Source organism: Manacus candei, unplaced genomic scaffold, assembly GCF_025592945.1.
Source record: "Manacus candei isolate 608988 ecotype Guabito, Panama unplaced genomic scaffold, ASM2559294v1 h1tg000015l, whole genome shotgun sequence".
Taxonomy (NCBI): domain Eukaryota; kingdom Metazoa; phylum Chordata; class Aves; order Passeriformes; family Pipridae; genus Manacus; species Manacus candei.
In genome coordinates this window covers 4,454,894-4,473,822 of record NW_026138063.1, presented here as the reverse complement: position 1 = coordinate 4,473,822, position 18,929 = coordinate 4,454,894, and the positions used below count along the sequence as shown (strand labels likewise).

Below are 18,929 nucleotides of genomic sequence, written 5' to 3'. Positions count from 1 at the left end.
AAAACAGCAGGTAATGTAGGTACTGAGACTTAACTTTTCCACAGTGGTCTTTTTCCCGGGTGTTTTTGGGTGTATTTCATTTTGTGAATTGTTTCTGTTTGTGGCTGGAGTACATAAAGTGAGGTGAGGGTGTCACAGGGCGTGCTCAGCTCAGCACCCTGAGGGAGGCTCAGGGCAGGGCACAGCAAGGAGAGGAAATGGGTTTGCTCTGTCAACTGAGCTCACTTGAGCTGATTCTACCAACAGATCAGGGGGTTCTGACAGGACTTCCACCTGCTGCCAGCAAATCTCCTGCAGCTGGAAGAGGGTATTTATTTCCCTGTTGCCCAGTGCTTTCAGTGCCAGCTGTGAGGTTGGAATATTGCTCTGCTGTCACTGTGACTCTGTTAGGACAGAATTCCACCCTCAGAGGAGCTGGAGAGAGCCCTGCAGGGCTCTGAGGGCTCAGTGCCACCGCGAGGACTGCAGGGGGCCTCAGGAAGGGAAATAAGGGACCAAACCCAGCAGGTGTTTTCCATTTCTACAGTTCATGTTTGCACTGTCTACATTTAGTGTTTACAGGGGGCAGATGCTTCTGCCACTGCTCTCTTGAGTCCTGGGGAAGGTGTAATTTAGGAGTGAAGAACTGAGACATTGTCCAATTTTACCTGTCCCTTTTTCTGCTCTACGATGCTCAGTGAACTCCAGCCGGCGTTATTTCGAACAGAAACTGAAACAGGCCCAAATGAGCAACATATATAGAAACACACACAGAGCGTTTTATATATGTAAGCACAGGTTTTATATATATAATCTCCTATTTTATATATATATATAAACCCAGGAAAATCTGCTGCATGATACACAGCAGGTGAAAGCAAATGCTTTCCCTGATCTGCTGCTACAAAGGTACTTCACTATTTGAAAACTGTTTATCATCACAAGCATCCCACCCCACTGCTGTAACTTTTCTACAGATAACAAGAAATAAGTGAGTTCATCAAATAATATTTTTGTTTCTTAATTGCTAGAGAAAGATCTGCCTCTGTTTAAGGACCCTGGAACACCACAAGTGAGCAGGTGTTATTGTATGTGTACCAGAGCAGAGCACACTTGGGTGCAATATCTCTGCCAAATGCTGTCTACATTAAATACATTTGTGTTTTACCAGTAATTGTTAAAAGTCCAAATCATTAAGAACTTTGAAATGCTTGATATGAAAATGTCTTGATAATTAACTAAAGGTGCCCAAGTCCCTTTGTGATTTTCTCTTTGGACTGGAAATGTTTGTCAGGATACCTTAAGTCCACTCATAATTTTACTATTACTAGCATGTTGTAATCACTTCTCTCATTACCTTGTTCCAAAATAATTCAGAAGCACTGGGGGGATATTTCTAGGAAAACTAGATTACAGTAATGAGTCACAAGTCCTTTCCTTAACCACTGCCCAGAGCTCTGTCTTCACACCAGGTTCAGAGCTGTTCACAGCAGATCAAGTGGAGGAGTTTGAGGCCAATTCAATTTCTAAGCCATGGGAGCCTGGAACTCTAAGGTGACAGCACAAATGTTTGGTGGTTAATTCTGAGCCCCAAACACTTGTCCCCAGGTGGGCAGTGCTGGCACGTGGCACCTGTGCAGTGAACAGGGAGCAGATGGCACCATTACGGAGTATTTATTATTTGACCATTTTCTCAGCGAGGCCCTGAAGACATTATTTCACTTAGAGGAGGAGAAGTACTTGAAACAACTTAAAGCCACTACATTTTCTTTAAAAACTGGCCAGGGCTGGCCCCTGTGAGCCCCCAGAGCAGGTTCTGCTCTCCCCACCACACACACCCCCCAGTCAGTATAACAGCATTTCGTTTGCTACTTTAATCAGTGACAACACACAAGTGGCCAGGAGTCAATCTGTTTAGTTAATGGGTCCTTTAATTTTTTGCTATATTAATAAAAAAGTGATCCAATTTATCTGCTTCCTTATGGAGTAATTATTCAGGAGATTTAAGAAGCAAATACACCATATCCATGAATTGTTTATCAATGCACTCATGATGATGTAGATATTTGCACAACCTGAAAAATTAGTATCTTCATCCAGAATGCCGACGCTGGAAGGATGGGAAGCAATTTAGGATAAGGGAAAAAAGTTCTTTAAGTCTGATATGAAAACGTCAAGCTTACCCTCATCTTCTCTGAGTGGGCTGGGGAGACAATCAGCCTACAGTTCAAGTCATCGAGAGGAAAGACGCCGAGTCTTAACTTCTTCCATGCTTTAGGCAGATCCTGCAGTCCATCCTCCACACAGGCAGCAGGAGGGATGCACAGGAGAAACCCCACCAGCTGCTCCAAAGGGATTTATAAACAAATCATTAATGGTCACTTCATATCAGCTCTGAGTCACCCAGCTTTTGGAGCAGAACAACACTCTCCTGCCTCTTCAGCTTAAAACTACTCCAGTTCCAGAGTACAGAGAGGTTTAACATTAAGGCATCCATACAGCTCTGGTGTTTGCTTTCATTTAATAAAGATCAATTTACTCAAATACATGGAATGTTGGCACAAAACTAAAGCTCTTGTGGAACAGCTACCAATCACACAAATATTCTGTGAGGTCCTCTTGACTTGCATTTCTCCCATAGATACACCACAAAATGGCTTCAAGAATACAAACTGAATGCTGGATCAAATCTCTAAATAATAAGTAGCAGTTAAAGTAAATGGTTTGCTTTATTTGTAAATTATGTACAGAATACATTTTTTTTTCTTAATTATGATGGAGCAGGAGAAAGAAAACAGCCATTATTTCCAAACTGTGCTGCTTCCTTCCCCTGCAGGAGATGACATCTCTCTCTGCACCGGATGTACAAAACCAGTTTGGATTTCCTCGGTTGCTGGCACATGGGCTGGAGAAACAGAGACACTGCAGCCAAATTCAGCACTACCAGCTCCTCTATTGTCAGCAAAATACTTCTGCTAAAACTAGTTTTCTTAGGAAAGTTCTCACAATCTTTCGAAAACAAAATCAAGAAAAATATCAAGAAAGCTGTGGGCTAAGAAGGGCTTTACCTAACTATCAAATGAGTATAACTAGGAATAATCTGAGATTTGGTCATTCAACTTTTACCTGGTTTACAAAAGCAAGTTTGAGAAGCTAAACTAATTGACCAGTTATGCAAGTACCAGAAAACGATGTTTTTCAGTATGTTTGAGGACAATCTGGGCAATCTATCAATCAATAAAAAACTTGTCAGATTGATAAAACTTCTGTAAATGGATATTAATGATTAACATAGTACCAAGTAATCAAGTTAATGGTTAAAAAAAAAATGAAGGAACTAGATATAAAACTGTTTGGTAACACGTATATTTCAGCAAACGAAGATGCTACTGTATGGTCTATGTTTTGGTGATCAGCCAACAAAGAAAATCCAACCATTTGCACATACTTAGTCCCAAACCGCAGTGAGTTATGATTTTCCATGTGAAGGCCTACTTTCAGTATCTTCCTCCTCTTCCTCCTCACAATCCCCTTCATCTGTTTGCTGTTCCAGTTCCTCTTTTGTGATCATTTCAAAGTCGTTTCCATTGCCACTACTGTGCTGGGACCTGTCGTCTTCGCGCCTGTCACTGTCAGTGTCTGAGTGTCGCTCCCCTCCTGAGCCCTCTGTTCCCGAGTTCCTCGTGCCTTCTGTTTTCCCATCCTCCTCTTCCTTCTTCTCACTATCTGATTTCTCTTCGCTGTCGTATTTTTGCTGCTTTTTGGATTCTGATTTTTCCTCTTTCTTTGAGTCTGCTTTTGGTCCTTTGTATTCGTGTGTGTACAGGGGCCTGAAGGAGTCAATGAATCCCACGTCTGCTGTCAGGTTTGGCAGGAACCAGAAGTGATGCCTTCCTCCAGTGATGAGCCAGATGATCAGGAAAAGGATGCAGCGAGCTGTGTGAGAACAAGGGAGATGCTGGGTTTTGTTATGAACACACAGAGTGTACAACCACTGTGTAGGAGATGCCCACTACTAATGCCCACCCCAAGCCAGGGACTGGGTGACATCGGGGGAAAATCCCTCATTCCGCAGTAGCACTGGAATAGTTTGTTCTTACCACATCTCCCCCATCCCACTAACCATGGATCTTATCTCTGATTTGGCCCTTAATCCCTCTGCTACAGAAATACAACCAAAGAAACCTTTAAAATCCTGGTCACACCATTCTCACTACAGAATCTGTTCTTGTGTGCAGTTCTGGGGTCCTTTTGTTTAAACAGGCAGCAAACGAATCTGCACTACACGGGAAACACCAACAGGTGACACGAGCCCGAGATCTCCTTCTTCCCGTGGCACAACTGTGACACCCGGTGGCAGGGAGGGAAACGCACACGGGATCCGGCAAACAACGTCCTGGGCCGTGGGACCGCCCAGCTCCGAGCCCGGGGAAGAGCCGGGCTGTGCCTCTGCCCTTGCAGGCTCCGCCCGCCCGACACTCACCGACGGCAAGGAGCAGAATACTGGCGACAAAGCAGCCCGCGCCCACGCTGAGGTAATAAACACCGACGCGCATCTCGGCGGGCCAGAGCGGGAACAGCGTGGCGGCTATCACAGCAATCACTGGGCAGGAGGGCAGAACACAAGCAGGAGAAGCATCGTTAGTTTTCCCTGGCACGTGTCCAGAGGTTCCAGGCTTACTGTTCATTCAAGGTATTGGCTTAGCACAGGATGAGCTACTGACAGTATTTCTGTCTGGTTTTGTACTGGGTAGAGACACCTCATTCAGCAGCTCCAAGTGGCTGCACTTGGCCAAGGGAGCCAAGAGAGCAGCTCTAGGAGAGGGCTTGAGCCAAAGGGTGAGCAGGGAGCTGCTGGGACCAGTGCAGGAGGAACTGCTGGGGGGAGACCACAGTGACCCCAAGGACCGGTCAGAGGCCCAACAGTGGCCCCAAGGGATGACATGGATTCTCAGGAAAGGTGGCTCTCTCAAGGTGAGGAAGCTGGAATGTGTTGGACCATCAGTACCGTGGATGGTCTGTCAGCTCACTGGTTCAGTTAACATCTACACTAATTTAGATTAAAAAAATTGGCTGATTGGGTTTATCCTACACAAATACAGTTCTAGAAATTAATAACATAGTTCATATTTCCATATAACCCATATTTGCCCACTAGACAACACCCCCCTGGTTAGCTTAAGGCAACACAAATCAACAACTCGTGTCTGATCTGACTTACCAAGTACAAGTCCCATGGCAAAAGTTTTAAAGTGAACAGGGTCATAGATCCACACATACACCTACAACAGAAATGACCTGGTTTACAGTCAGAAAACAAGATCTCTGGTAAACATCTCATTTATCCCCTCACCCAAACACTCACTGCCAGGCTGCAGAGCTTGGTGCCCTGCAGTCAGCCCTGGAGCCAGGCAAGGGGTCGTGATTCCCAGGAAGGGTAACTGACAGGTGATGTAATCCTGGGCAAAACAATCAGACAGTAGAACTGATGGGAAAATGAAATATTCAGAAAAATACCTGAAATCAAGTTTTGGTTTTATCTTTATTCAATAATGTTGTTGAGCATGAAGCCAAAAACAGTTTTGCAAAAAAGTGAGAAGTTTCTCAGGTCCACCAAGGGGAAACAAAAAAGCCTGTGAGCTTTGAAGAGAAAAAAGCCCAGACTGAACACCTGGAACAAAGCAGGAGGCCAAAACCCCAGCCCGTGTGCTGGGCTCAGATCAGTGTCACTGCCCCCTCTGTCCCACAGCCAGTGTTACCTCAGTGTCTGCAGCTGCAACACTCAGTGCCAAATGTCTGTGTGAGGACTGTGGGTCATTTGAATCAGAGCTGCTCAATCATATTAAATAAAAATCTTCTTGGTAAAGTGTGGGATTTTCTGAACTAGAAAAATCGAGGTTTTTTTCTTAGCAAGCTAAACACTTGAATCTGAGCTTATAACTCTGAAAAGAAGCTGATTACTAGAAACTAGCATCCCTCCTTGCAGATGTGTCAGTAAGAACTCCCAGAAGGACACCTGGGAGGCAGTGAGGATTCAGTGTGATCAACAAGTATCTGACATTGTGCTTCTCACAGGGGGCCAAAGTTGACTGTACTCGGTGTAGCTGCTGCCAGTCAGCTGTTCTGTGAGCCCAAACAAGCTGAGGATTGTGACTGGGCAGTAAGAGAGTGTGTGATATCCTGTGTTTGTAAGTGCAAAATAATGAAGAAAAGGGAAAAAACAGCTCTAATGCAAATACACAAGAACTGGCTCTAAATTAGCTAAAAAAAAATTACTTAAAAAAAACCTCTTGGGAGTTGCAGTTCTTAAAAAAATATAGCTCGTTAATAAAACAAAATAGGAACTGATGTTAAGCAGTAAATACTGTGATACTGCAAATGCTGTGGTGCAGCCCCATTTGGAATGCCAAACTATCCCAGGCACTCCATGTAAAGACAACAGAGAGGATCAGAGTTAGGTGTGATTCCACAGGAGATTGGATGAAACAGCAAGGCAGTGTAAAAGAACTGACTGAGAAGAGTAAAAACAAGATACATAAGGGAAGTACATTTTTTCACACAAGTGATTTACTTATGGAATTTGCTGCTGTGTTTTATAACCAAAGGAATACAGGAATCCAAGGGAAAATTCCAGTACAGCCACACACAGCATCAACACAGCACAGTAAAACTTACCACTCATCCAAAACTATAGAAGGAGAAATGTGACTGTACATTACACAGCTGGTAAACAATTAAGTTCTTTTGTCTTCCAGAAAAGCAAAGCACAGAGAAGTATTTAAGGCCACCATTTCAGTTGTAAAGCCAGGATGAGAATTTGGGAATGCCCAATACCTGCCTGCTCAGATCACAAGATCAGGCAGGTATTTTTTATTTCCCCTCCTGCAACTGAACATTATGCTCTGAAAGGCTCGTGTTTGGGTTGGAACTATCCTGGCAAGGCAGTGGCTGGGGGATAACTTGGGTTGGAGGGGCCTCAGGAGTCTCTGGCCCACCCTCCTGCCCCAGGCAGGATCAGCTCCGGGCACAGAGGCTGAGACACCACCCAGGGCAGCTCCAACACCCCTGGGACAAACATCTCACCTCATGGCCACCAACACTGAATTACTGGTAAATTAAATTTTCTTTTAGATTTCTTCAAGCTACTGTCCTTCATGTATATGTCTCTACCCTCCTGGCAAATATCTAAAAATCTGGTTTCAAGATCAGCCATCGCATTGCCATCAATTTTTCTTTCAGCATGTCAAGAAGGAGTTTGCAGAAATCCAGTAAATGAAGCTATTTTCTGACAATAGCACAGTGACATTCAAAGTTGGAAAGTACCCACAAATTTTACCTCATTTCCATCCAAGAAAACTTGGTCTTCGTGTGGCTCAAGTTTAAATTTCCTCTTAGTTTCCTTTTTCTTGGGTGTTCCTGGAGTCTCATCCTGAGGACAAACAAATATTTTTACTTACATCTATAAAATCATGTGTATAAATTATGATATATACATTATATATGAATCATTATATATATAAAAATTACAAAAATTAAGAGGTTTTAATTTCTACTATGTTAATGTAGTCTGATAACTTTTCACAAACTTAAGATCACATTCACAATTTTTTTTAAAAGTAAAGATGCTTCATTTCCTCCTGTTCTTATTTATTACTATCTGGGTACCTCAAAAATAAAGGAAAATTGTAAGGAAAGAGAAATTTTATTTTTAATTAGTATCTAAAGAGCAGACTATGACTTCAGGATTACATTGTCTTTTCAAATGCATAGCAAAGCTGGGCTGGCATTACCAGGAAGTCTGCACAGAGATCAAGAGCAGAGAACAACACTTCACCATCACTGACCTCATTAGAGTTATTTGGTACTTTGGTGCCATATTTACCACAAGAGCATCCTGGCAAAATCAGTTTCTGCCTGTTTATTCTCTGTCCTCTTCAGTCTCTTTCTGGACCTTGTGCTTCCTGCTCCCTTGTCTCCCATTTCCTTCTCTTTGCTTATTTCATTGTGCTAAATTAATTTTCTGATTTTGGTCTTGAGTTGTTGTTGAAGTTCCTACTCTCTACCTTATATAATCCACTACATATCTGCTCAATAAATAATGACTAGTTTAAAAATTACCATTACATTTAATAATGTACCTCCCCTCATGACAGCAGATTGGACGAGCTCATAACTTTCATAATCAGCATTTTGCAGCACCTCAGGAGCTGGGTTATCTTACACTGGCTTCTATGCTGACACTGCAGCCAGACTGTTCTAATTCTTTCTTAGCCATGTAGGTTCTTTCTGAAATCCAAGCCTTTGTAGACAGAGTATACTCTCACTAAATGTGAGAGGAGTGTCTGAATGGGAATAACTTTGGAGCACTGTCCTACTAATTCTCACTGATTCAGACCACTGTACATAGAAGAAAAACCACCTCAATCATCCAGTTTCTCCTGCAGGTCCCTAACATTTTAATTTAGGAATTCTGTTCTGCTTATAATAAAATAAGTAACAAAATAAATCAGGAATGAAAACATGAAAAAACACACATGAAAACTTGTTCAGTAACAATAGTCTGAACCTGAAACATCAAGTAAGATGAGGCAGGATGCAGCTCAGTAAGGAGCTGTCACACAACAGGGCAGCTACTACACAGCCAGTTACAGGCACCACATACCAAATATTACATTCCAAACATTCTTGTTACCAAACACTGCAAAACTGTTTGTGTTTCACTTGTGCAGCTGTGCTGGTTTTAGATGTTTGGTCACATGCACATGTGTCATTCCATGCTAACTGAGGCACAAAGCCTCCCTGGAGAGGAGCAGGTTTGGATTAACTCAGCCCACACTAGAAGATGACGAGGTGCACAAAGGCCAACTGAAGTCTCTTTTTTGATCTAGATCTAAATAAGAACAATTCAAAAGGTAACAAAAAAAAGCAGCATATTTTAGAGATGAAAACAGGAAAAAAAGATAAGTCATATTTTAGAATAACCAACTGTATTTTTCAGCCAATGTGATCCTAACAATTGGTTAATGTATTTGTTACAGGTTTGACTCTTCTCTTACGGACAGTTCTTACCTTTTTGCACTCCTCTTTTTCACCATCCTTTTTCTTTTCCTTTTCTTTCTCCTTCTTGGTTTTTTCATCTTTGCCACTTTCCTTCTTGCTCTTTTTCTCCTCTTCCTTCCCGCTCTCAGCCTTTCCTTTTTCCTTTTCTTTCTTTGTATCCTTGTCAGGCTTCATTTTCATCACCTTCAATGCTCGATGAAAGAACTGTTTTTTCAGGAGTCTTAAAATGAAAAAGAGTTAAATGATACATTTAAGTGCAGCTGTGATAACAACATTTACACTCAATTATGTTATTAGACACCAACCTAGATTCTTTCTCTAACATAATCACGAATAGCATGACTGGAAGGCAGAGGTCACCATCATCTGCTCTATTTACTACACACACCAGACCTAATTATCCCATGTCTTGCCTGTTGCTTTGCTTTTTTTTTGGTTCATCTGTTCAAAACTGGGTAAGAAATGTACTTTTCCGTGGCAGCATTTTGCAGTTATAGATGAATACATAAGATGTAGGAGACAGAAAGCCACCAGGTCCATTTAATTATCTCTCAGGGCTTACTGAGTTCCTTGGTAAGTGATGTACAATAAACAGAACTGCTCTGTGGAACCTGTGGTACATGTGCAAGTATTCCACCCATGTCAGCTACAGACAGACCTTATTGCAAGTGTATATATATGTGTGTGTGTGTGTGTGTATGGCCAGTGGGGCACCAGGATGTCTCAAGGTCGTCACCAACCAGTAACATCCCTGAAAGGATCACAGCCACATTCCAAACAGGAAGAGTAGTACAGAATCCAGCTCCTCAGGCAGCAAGGACAGACAAATTTGAGAGCTCTGACCCCACTAACTTCCAGTATTGACAATATTCAGGAAAATCCTTCAGTTTACCTTGCTGCCCCAAGCAGTGTAATGAAAGCCTGAGAGCTTTGAGAGAAAAGATGATGAAACTACATAATTTCCACCCTCAAACACTGCAATAAAAATACAACATTATTTTTGCACATAACCACACAAGTTTTAGGATGCACAAAGTCCAGCTTACATTGGTTCCCAAATAACTACAATATCTTCTCAACTACAGTAATTAATGACACTGAGGAGTTAGTCTGGGTCATACCTGTTGCAGTAATCAACTACAGACTCTCGGGTTGTAAATAGAGCCTCTTCTCCTTTCTTTGCCTTTGCCCATTTAGAATCCAGGAGGCAATCCACAGCTTTTGAGGCTAGAGGAAAAAATGGAATTAAAAATGCATTAATATTTATTTTAACATTTACTCTACGTGCCTTGAACCACACTGACCACTCAGTTGTGGTGATGTTCCACATCCTTTCAAATCTTTAAAGTAAGACTGGTCCCTACTCTGAAATGCATCACTCTTGACAACTACACACCTTTAAATCACAGAGTGAAAAGGTTATTGTGTTTACTCCAGGCTGATGAGATTAATTTTATGGCTTCCTAATGCCTTGATAAGTTTTCAAACCCAAACCGTAAGATCAGTAATTATTAGATAAAGCACCAATAATAAAATCAAAGCAGCCTCTCCCGCCCTCCAAGTGCAGCCTTAGAAGAAATGTTAATTATCTGGTTAAAAGTGAGCCTACCAATAAAATAATCAACTCGGTGACCCATCATGTTGGTGGATTTTGTTGGACAGTTGAAGCGCAAGTATTTAGCAACAGCCTTCTCCTCCTTGAATGGCTCCCCAACTTCCTACAGTGGGAACAGTCAGAAATTAGTACAGTTTTAAACACATGGGATTATCATTCATTTGGGCTCAAAAATCTGATGTTGCAAAGTCCTCATTATTTCATGGTGATATATAAATAATAAATAAAATATAAAGGATGTGAAAATAGGTCAAGGCATTTTTTCCTGAGAACTTTCTGTCTACATAAAGCAGGAATTTTTAAGTTAGAGGATCTGAAGGTAAAAGTAAGAACTCTTTAACAGCTCTGTAAGAAGAGCAAACTAAAGGAGGACCTAAGAGGAAAGCAGCGGGCACATGGGAAGCTGCTTAAGGCACACAACTGGGATGGAAACAGTTGTGAAGCTGGGAACAAAGGAAACAGGGAGGAATGAGCATGTATGAAATGACAGCAATGTAGGCAGACTGACAGAACACAGAGCAGCCTGAATTTCACATGAGAAAGGAGAAAACCATGTTGAAAAGAAGCTGAAAGATCTGATAGAAAATGTATGTGCGACTGCACGAGTACAAAATGACTTAAACTTCAGAGCACGCTTGAGGATATTCTTCCAACCTACAGAGTAGGAGGCACAGCAGGATGAAGCACAGGAACATCTGAACAGATGCCATATGAAAAAGGAGCCCTCAGTCTGCACACATTCATGAATTCTGTGCTGTTACCACCTTGCAGAGGTAGCAGAACTTAAGAGATGTGTAGGGCAGAAGGACGGAGATGGGCACGTTCAATTATGTAAAATTAAGATCTAATATTTGCAAGTAGGAATGGAAGAACTTTCTAATGTTCCTGCTTCACAAAAACACATCTGAAAAAAAATAAATTGCGATATTAAAGTGACTCAGGCAAACTTCCTCAAAATTCCCTCCTATAAGAGTTCTTTTAATCTGTACGGTTTAATGCTCCAGCCCCTTCTGCTAGTTGTGGATCAGTAACAGGGACATCTTTCCAGACTGCAGCATCTCTTCTGTACCTGTTCTTCTCCTGCTGCCCAAGGAAATAGATTATATAAGCCACAAACCAGATTGGTCATTTACAGGAATTTTAAAAAAAAAATCAGTTTATTTAAAGACATAATGTTCCTAAAGGCCAATAAACACATACAAACCTCCATTACCGCTTTTAAGATGTATAATCATAATATCACAACCAGCATGTGAAGTGGAAATGCAAGGTCAAATAGATGTTGTTACACCAGAATAAAAGCTTCAGATGGTAAGAGTTGTTAATTTTCAACAGTTTGCACAGCTAACTTTCAAAATCAACTGGTTAATGAATATCCTCCTAGAGGAGATTGTTGCTTTTCCTGTCTGAGGACAATTTTTAGAGAAAATAATCCAGACATAAGGTATCCAAATGACCAAAAGACAATGTGGTTTGTCAGCTCTGAGATTTTTATAAGTCTAAATCCTCTATATGTAAGCAGAAACATGCTCTCACATTCCCCAGTTAGTTTAACAAACATGTGCCCAAATTAAGCCAGATGATCCTAACAGTCCTCAAAGGGATTATATTATCTCCTTCTCTGTGTTCAATCCTTTTTTTTATTTTTACATTTTTAAAATGTGTATCAGACATCAGATAACTCATAAAAAACTAATCCCTGACCGTGCATGTTTGCACATAATTTATATTGTGTGGTTTGATGTCCTCTTACACGGTACAGTTGTCCCAGTAACTGTAGATCACCGATGATGGCACCAAGTTTGGTATCAATTAAATTTGAAACAATTCACAGGGCAACTGTTCTTCATGGCACAGAGAGTAAAACAGTCAGAGAAGCTGCAGATATTCACCTCAGTGTTAATTCCCCTGATAAGGTGGTTTTTCTCCTTCTTCCTAAAATATTTATGATTCTGCTGGGTCATGTGATGCACTACACAGGCCGGGGCTGGCACCAGGAGATTTTCTTCCTCCTTTCTATCTATTGCTTTGTCCTTTCTCTGGGATGGTTTCATAACAAGAAAAGCTTCCCAGTGAGAGAGACTGCCACAGTTTAACTGAGAAAGTATCTCCTGCAATTTAATCCCCATTTTTCATCCTATTTTCATCTCTTTGTTTGCAGAGCCAGGTTTCTGCTAAAATATTAAAACATATGATTGACAGAAAATAATATTATATTTCCTCATAAAGTGAAATCAACCACAGTTCAGAATCCTGGCCACAACTTTTCAAAGTTGCAGTTCAATCAAACTTTGTGTTCAGTTGTAAAAACCGCCCAGATCCAGGCACTTTAAGCCTCTTTAGGCATTTAGGAAAAGATTAAACAAATTAATCAAGGGGTAGTTCTGAAAAAATTATAAAGCTTTAAACCAGGTAACACAGTCTTAAAAAGGAATATGAAAACTTCCTGCTATTTAAAGTTTGCTTCCGTAGGAAAGACAAAGATTCAGGAAACATCTCAATCTATTTCTAGAATGTTGAAGATGTCTTAATTAAAATTCTATGATTAAACTGTTTTAAAGTAATAAAAAATAATGTCAAACTTTCGAATACTTCTACTCTAGATTTTGTTTAAACTATTGGATCTACTCTAGTTTTACATATTGAAAAATGCATGTTGTCACTAGACAGCATGTGAAATTTAAAGATTTACTGATAACTTACAAACTCTGGGAGAATGCCATTAAAAATAAAATCAACCCAAACTTCTTATTTGTCTAGACAGAAGAACTCCACCTACAGAGAGGAAAAGCAGTGAGTGCTCAGCCTAGTGACTTACTAGAAATGCACTGACATTTTAAAGAATAATTCTCAATCACAATTCTGCTCTATATGAATTCATAAAACGTTGAGATTTTCAAGCCCAGGGATGTTCCAGACCCACCAAAGGGAAAACCCTAATGGAATTATTTACCACTATCTCCCACATCAAAGTACAGCACAGTGCATTCTGAACTGCCTTCAATACACTGATGTAGTTCCCAGTTAATTCAACCCCCAGCTGGGACTGCAGCCTGTACACATCACAAATAACATCTGAACTGAGCTACTGAAACTGGTGTGCCCACGAGCTTCCTTCTCCCCTTCAACTCTACCTAAGCAGGAGTTGTTCAGGCTTTCTTACTCCTGGAACACTCAACGGAATACAAAAGGCCAGAGGACATTTCTGGTTTGGAAATTTCACTCATTTTATTCCCCTTTTGCATCACAGTTGTGAGAAGACAGCTATGACCAAAGACAAGATAATTTCCTTCCACAGGTCTGTAATGTAAACAAGGTTTCTGGAAAATCAGAAGAGAGTAAATAATGAGTGTCACTAACAAGATAAGTTATTTCATGTGCAGACAAATGCACTACAAGGATTTATGCTCCTCTGTTTTAAAGGGGTCATCAAAATTCTTTTATTTCAATAAAATGAATATCTAGCTTATTTCTTTGCTCTTAGATTTTCAGAACACCATCCCTCACAGCAGAGTGCTCAAGCCTAATAGTTTATACAGTTTTCAGATAAGGAAAAGAAGAAATCTGAAGCACATTTATCAAGTGCAGCCTGTTTTTCAAGATGAAAGGCAACATCAAAAACGACAGTGTGCCAACCCAGGTTCCATTCCACACACCTCTCCCTCCTCATACTGCAGGGACACTGCAGCTGCAACAGGGTGCTCTTCTCTGGAGATGGGCTGAGCACATCACAGCTTGGGCTGAACTGCAGGATTATCTTTTCCCCTTCCCTGTTGACTGTCAGGACCTTAGACTGGATGTTCTGGGCAGGGGAGTGGGTGCTGCTCATCCATTCTGCTGAGACATTCATACTTTGTGTAAAATAAACCAAGGTGCAGCAGGACAGAGAAGCAGCACAGAACTGGCATGACTGGATTGCTGGGTGGGAGTGGGTAGGGGGGAAACAAACACATCAGGATCTTAGGACTTGCTCTAAGGACTCCATCTGTGTTTTCTTCAGTGACTAGTAAACCTAAAACTGCTGGACTCCTGCACTGATGACCAGTACAAGGACTGCCCCAGGTCTCTTAAAAGACACTGTGGCAGAGCCATGCAGAGAAACCAGTTCTTCTGGATTACCATGGCTGTGTGCTGGCCACAAAACATTAACTTTGCTTTACAGAAAAAGATTAGCAGATGTTTTTCAGTCTGGTTCATATCCTATAAAAATAGAAGTACTGGTTTTCTTCATTCTTTCTTTTCAACCATTGCTAATTTTTTTAGCAAAAGCTGTAAACGTCCAGAGTTGTCAAACACATCCAAGGAGTAATGTAAGGTACTCTGAAGCCAAAACACACCAGCTTCAGTCCCCTTCTAGCCCCAGGCCAGCTGTTTCGACTTTTTCCCTTCCCACCTCCAAAAATGTAACTCAAAATTTCCAAAAAACTGATTCTGGTTTTAATGACAAGTCAGGCTGCTACTTTTAATTCCTATTTTTCTACTTTTTTTGCCCCCTTGATCTTTGTTTTTTCCTCCTCTATCACCTGATGCCACTTAGCTTTCAAAGAAGTTATTTAGCCTTTCTCCTTTGCTATCGTCCCATTCAACTTTACCAGAATTTATGAGAAAATAAGGACAAACAGGCAAGCTGGATGAAAATCTGCATTACTAGAAAGCCATTGCATTGTCCTTTCTGCAAATCCTTTCCAGAGTCATTCACACAGAGGTGTAGCAAAGGAGCAGCAATGCAGCTGTTGCGTTTTCCTTCCAGCAGAGCCCAAATCCTGACAGGACACAACAGTTAATGATTAGTAGATGTCCTTCATCAGGAGAATCTCACAGCTTCAGTCAAGGGAAAAAAGTCAACAAGGAAAGTACCTGTCACTGATGCCACCTCAGCCACCAATCTGCAGTGAGACACTGCCCCAAGAGCTGCCCAAGGGCTGTTTGCTGTGTCCCCAGGGGTGGTGTTTGTGTGCACGAACATTTCCGGAGCGCAGGACACGGCACAAGGTGCGAGGCAAACGCTGTCGATCACAGTGCAAAGATCAAACCCAAACTTGACACGGGGAGACTAAAACTGTGCACGGTGGAACCCAGCCAAGGAAATGAAAACTTAATGCCTGCTTAACAGTCACACTGCAGAGCTGCCAACACAGTGCCACGTGTTACCCGGCCCAGCGCCGGGCACAGGAACCAGCGCCGAAGGTTTTGTGCTGAAGGGAATATTTCAGGACATGGATGGAACTGGGTTTTTTTCCAAGACATGAAACAGCTTTGTTCAGGTTGCTGGAGTAACAGGCATTCAAAGCCACCTCCCATCTTTTTGACATGTATGTGGCTAAAATAAAAATATTAAACCAGCCATTAGACAACATATGCTGTTGTTCTTTCAGTCGGTCCTTTAAACACAGCAAACATTCTTGATTTCAGACTTTTGAATCCTGTGGGAGCCACTGGGGGAGTGATCTGCATCTTACAGACCAGCCTCCTTTCACTACTGCATCCGAATTCATCTCTGTGTTAATTACAGTTAAATTACCACCAGGAATGACACTTGGAAAATTTTACCTCTAAAATATCTTTGTTCAAATACTTGAAGTTAAAATTTTTGCAAGTTTCGCAACTTTCAGAGGAAGAGTCTAAACTGTGCAACACAGATTGGGCAACGTTGTCTTTCGATGAAAATACAACACATCCTTCCTGTGACCACTTCCGATGGGAAGCACACAGAGTGGACTGGACAGAATTATCTTTTCAGACTGTTTTCAGGTCTAGCTCTCTGACCCAATTGCCATGATTCCAATCTTGATGGTAGGCATAAAATCCTATGAAAATTATTCCAAACACAGGTTCTGTGCACATGGTATTGTAATTGATCTCCATTACATCAGCCTCTAGCACAGCTAAATACACCACCTGCCCCCAAAAGCCTCACTCCTGTCGAGAAATACAGCTCTGCTTAGTGACAGTGGGGTGTTCAGGTGTCAGACATGCTTGCAGTGTGATAAATAATCTCTTCATTAAGGAGCACACATCACACTAAATTAAGTACACCCTGCTAAAACAACTGAAGCACCTACAAATCCCATGCTTCATTTTAAAAGAAGAAACTTCCAGCATTAGCCAGAAAACACGATACTTATGCTGCAAGTATATCAATAAAGTTCAAAAAGCTTAAAAAAAACCCAAACCCAAAACCAACTACCAAGAAAAACATGTGTTGTTTTACTCACTGACCAATTAAGAACACCCCTTGGGCATTCACCAGTATTCTTTGTTCAGGGTCTTGTCTTCCCATTGTTGCTGACATACACTGGGAACCTACCAAAATCCACATTTATGTCCATAATTATATCACAAATTTAGGCCACGACCTTAAGCGTTAACACCCAGGCATCGATTTAATTACTAACAATCTGGGAAATACTTTTACTGCTAACAGGCTGGAAATTAAGTATGTGCTTAACTGCCTGCAAGACCACAGCCCTGGGTGCTACACAAAACATTAAACTGCATTTAAATTGGGTTGGATGGATGCTTTATTGAGCCGTCAAGGGACGGTCTATAACAATCATGAAAAGAGAATAATTCTGTAATGTTTTACAATAATTCATTGAATGCTGTGATGGATAAGGCTTGTTTAACAAGATTTTGATTAATTACTCCTTGTAATTCTCCCCCTGTCCCCATAATTGGAATTAAAAGGAAAAAAGGAACCATTGCAAGTATGGGCAGATGTCCATCCTCTTGGGGGAAGGCAAAGTGGGCTGGGAAGGGGAAAGATGAGAAAGGAGAGAGGACAACCAAGCAGAAGGGTGACATATGAAGTGCACAGTGTTGAATGGCTCTCTGATCTCTGTCAATATTATCTGCTCTTACAGCAGAGCAATAAATCCCAAACAAACACTGTTTAGGCTTAGTGTTGATAATACACAACAGTAATAAGCATTATAGTCACTGATACTGCAACTGTGCCCAACACATGCATTAAAAACTCTGTAAAACTCCCTGCTGACACACCAGACTTCCAGGTAAGCGAAAGCACCACGGCAGCCTTCACTTCGCCTCTCAGTGCCACCGCACAATTATCACTACATTTTAACACGATCTCAAAGCTGATTAGGTCTATTTTTAGATGCGGCTGTTTGTTTATGTTTTCCAGACGCTAATTTCCTTTCCTTACCGCATCATTTCCTGGCTGGGGCACGTTTGCTTTTAAGATGCTTTTACCATCTGTCCCACGACTTTTGCTTACGATCCCCGGGCCGGACACGCCGGGTGAAGGTGCAGCTCCCGGGTGTTTTGGTGTAACCCGCACTAAGCTATTGTTCACACCGGTAACGGGTGCGATCCTGAGAGTACCACGGCGATTATAAACAGGGAACAGCCTGAAATCTCTCTCTTTGGTCATCGAGAGACGAAGAACTTCTGAGGGCTCAGACCCCACGGGGATGAAGCGGAGGCGCCTCGGATGTGCCGGGGGGGCCCGCCGGCCGCCCATCAGCCCCTCGACACGCTCCGACCTGCGCTCTATTTGCACAGTTTACCGATCTGCCAGAAAATTCTGAGGAAAACCCGCTCGTTCCGTGCCATCCCGGGCTCTCCCCGCGGCCTGAGGCGCCCCCGGTGCCCCGAGACCGGGGCGCTCCCCTCCCTCACCGCGGGCCGCCTGCAGCCGCCGTCTGGCAAACGGGGAGGCCGCGGAGGAGCGGGGGAGGCCGCTCTGAGGACGGGGAGCGAGAGGCGCCGCGCGGGGCCCGGCGGAGGTGGAGGGATGGAGAGGAGGGGGAGTCCCGGGTACCTGGACGCGCTTCCTGTGCCGCCGCCGCTCCGCCATGTTGTCCGCGTCCGCTCCGCCGGTGACGCGCGGGCAGGGAGGGGGGGCGGCCTCGCGAGAGGTGGCGGGAGCGGGCGAGGGGCGGGGAGGGGGCGCGCCCTCAGCGCCTCCGCCCAGCGCCGTCCCCCGCGCGGCCCTCAGCGCCGCATCGACCCGCCTCGGTCCGTCGGTGCCCCGGCGCCTCAGCGGCCGGCTGCGGTCCCTCGGTGCCCCGCATCGGTCCCTCAGCGCCTCATCGACCAGCCTCGGTCCCTCAGTGCCCGACCTCGGTCCATGAGTTTACCTCAGTCCCTCGGCGGGTCATTCTGCCTTAGCCCCTCACCGTCCCTCATCCCGACTCAGCCCCTGAACCCCTCAGTCCGCCTCGGTCCTCCAGTGCCTCCCTATCAGCCCTTCAGTCCCTCAGTCCCTTCGCGGATCTTTCGCCGACCCTAAGTGCCCTCCCCCCACGCCCCG

General features: G+C 43.0%; 1 protein-coding gene across 1 annotated transcript; it reads right to left on the bottom strand.

The window, feature by feature from the left end:
* Positions 1–1,892: 1,892 nt before the first annotated feature.
* On the bottom strand, positions 1,893–18,558 carry SEC62 (SEC62 homolog, preprotein translocation factor). Its single transcript, XM_051781748.1, has 8 exons — positions 18,438–18,558; positions 10,649–10,757; positions 10,161–10,266; positions 9,049–9,259; positions 7,316–7,408; positions 5,201–5,261; positions 4,463–4,582; positions 1,893–3,915 (listed from the first exon to the last, which is right to left on the bottom strand). The coding sequence occupies exons 1-8, from the start codon at positions 18,471–18,473 to the stop codon at positions 3,449–3,451; spliced, it is 1,203 nt and encodes a 400-aa protein (XP_051637708.1). The 5' UTR covers positions 18,474–18,558; the 3' UTR covers positions 1,893–3,448.
* Positions 18,559–18,929: the final 371 nt, after the last annotated feature.

What these genes read in the sequence shown, in the direction of transcription:
- SEC62 (XM_051781748.1), bottom strand. Translation starts at nt 18,473, where the DNA reads ATGGCGGAGCGGCGGCGGCACAGGAAGCGCGTCCAG. An exon ending in TTTTCTTGGATGGAAATGAG is followed by an intron (nt 5,262 to 7,315) that starts GTAAAATTTGTG and finishes TTTCTGTTGTAG; the next exon opens with GTGTATGTGTGGATCTATGA. An exon ending in TATTCTGCTCCTTGCCGTCG is followed by an intron (nt 3,916 to 4,462) that starts GTGAGTGTCGGG and finishes GTTCTCACACAG; the next exon opens with CTCGCTGCATCCTTTTCCTG.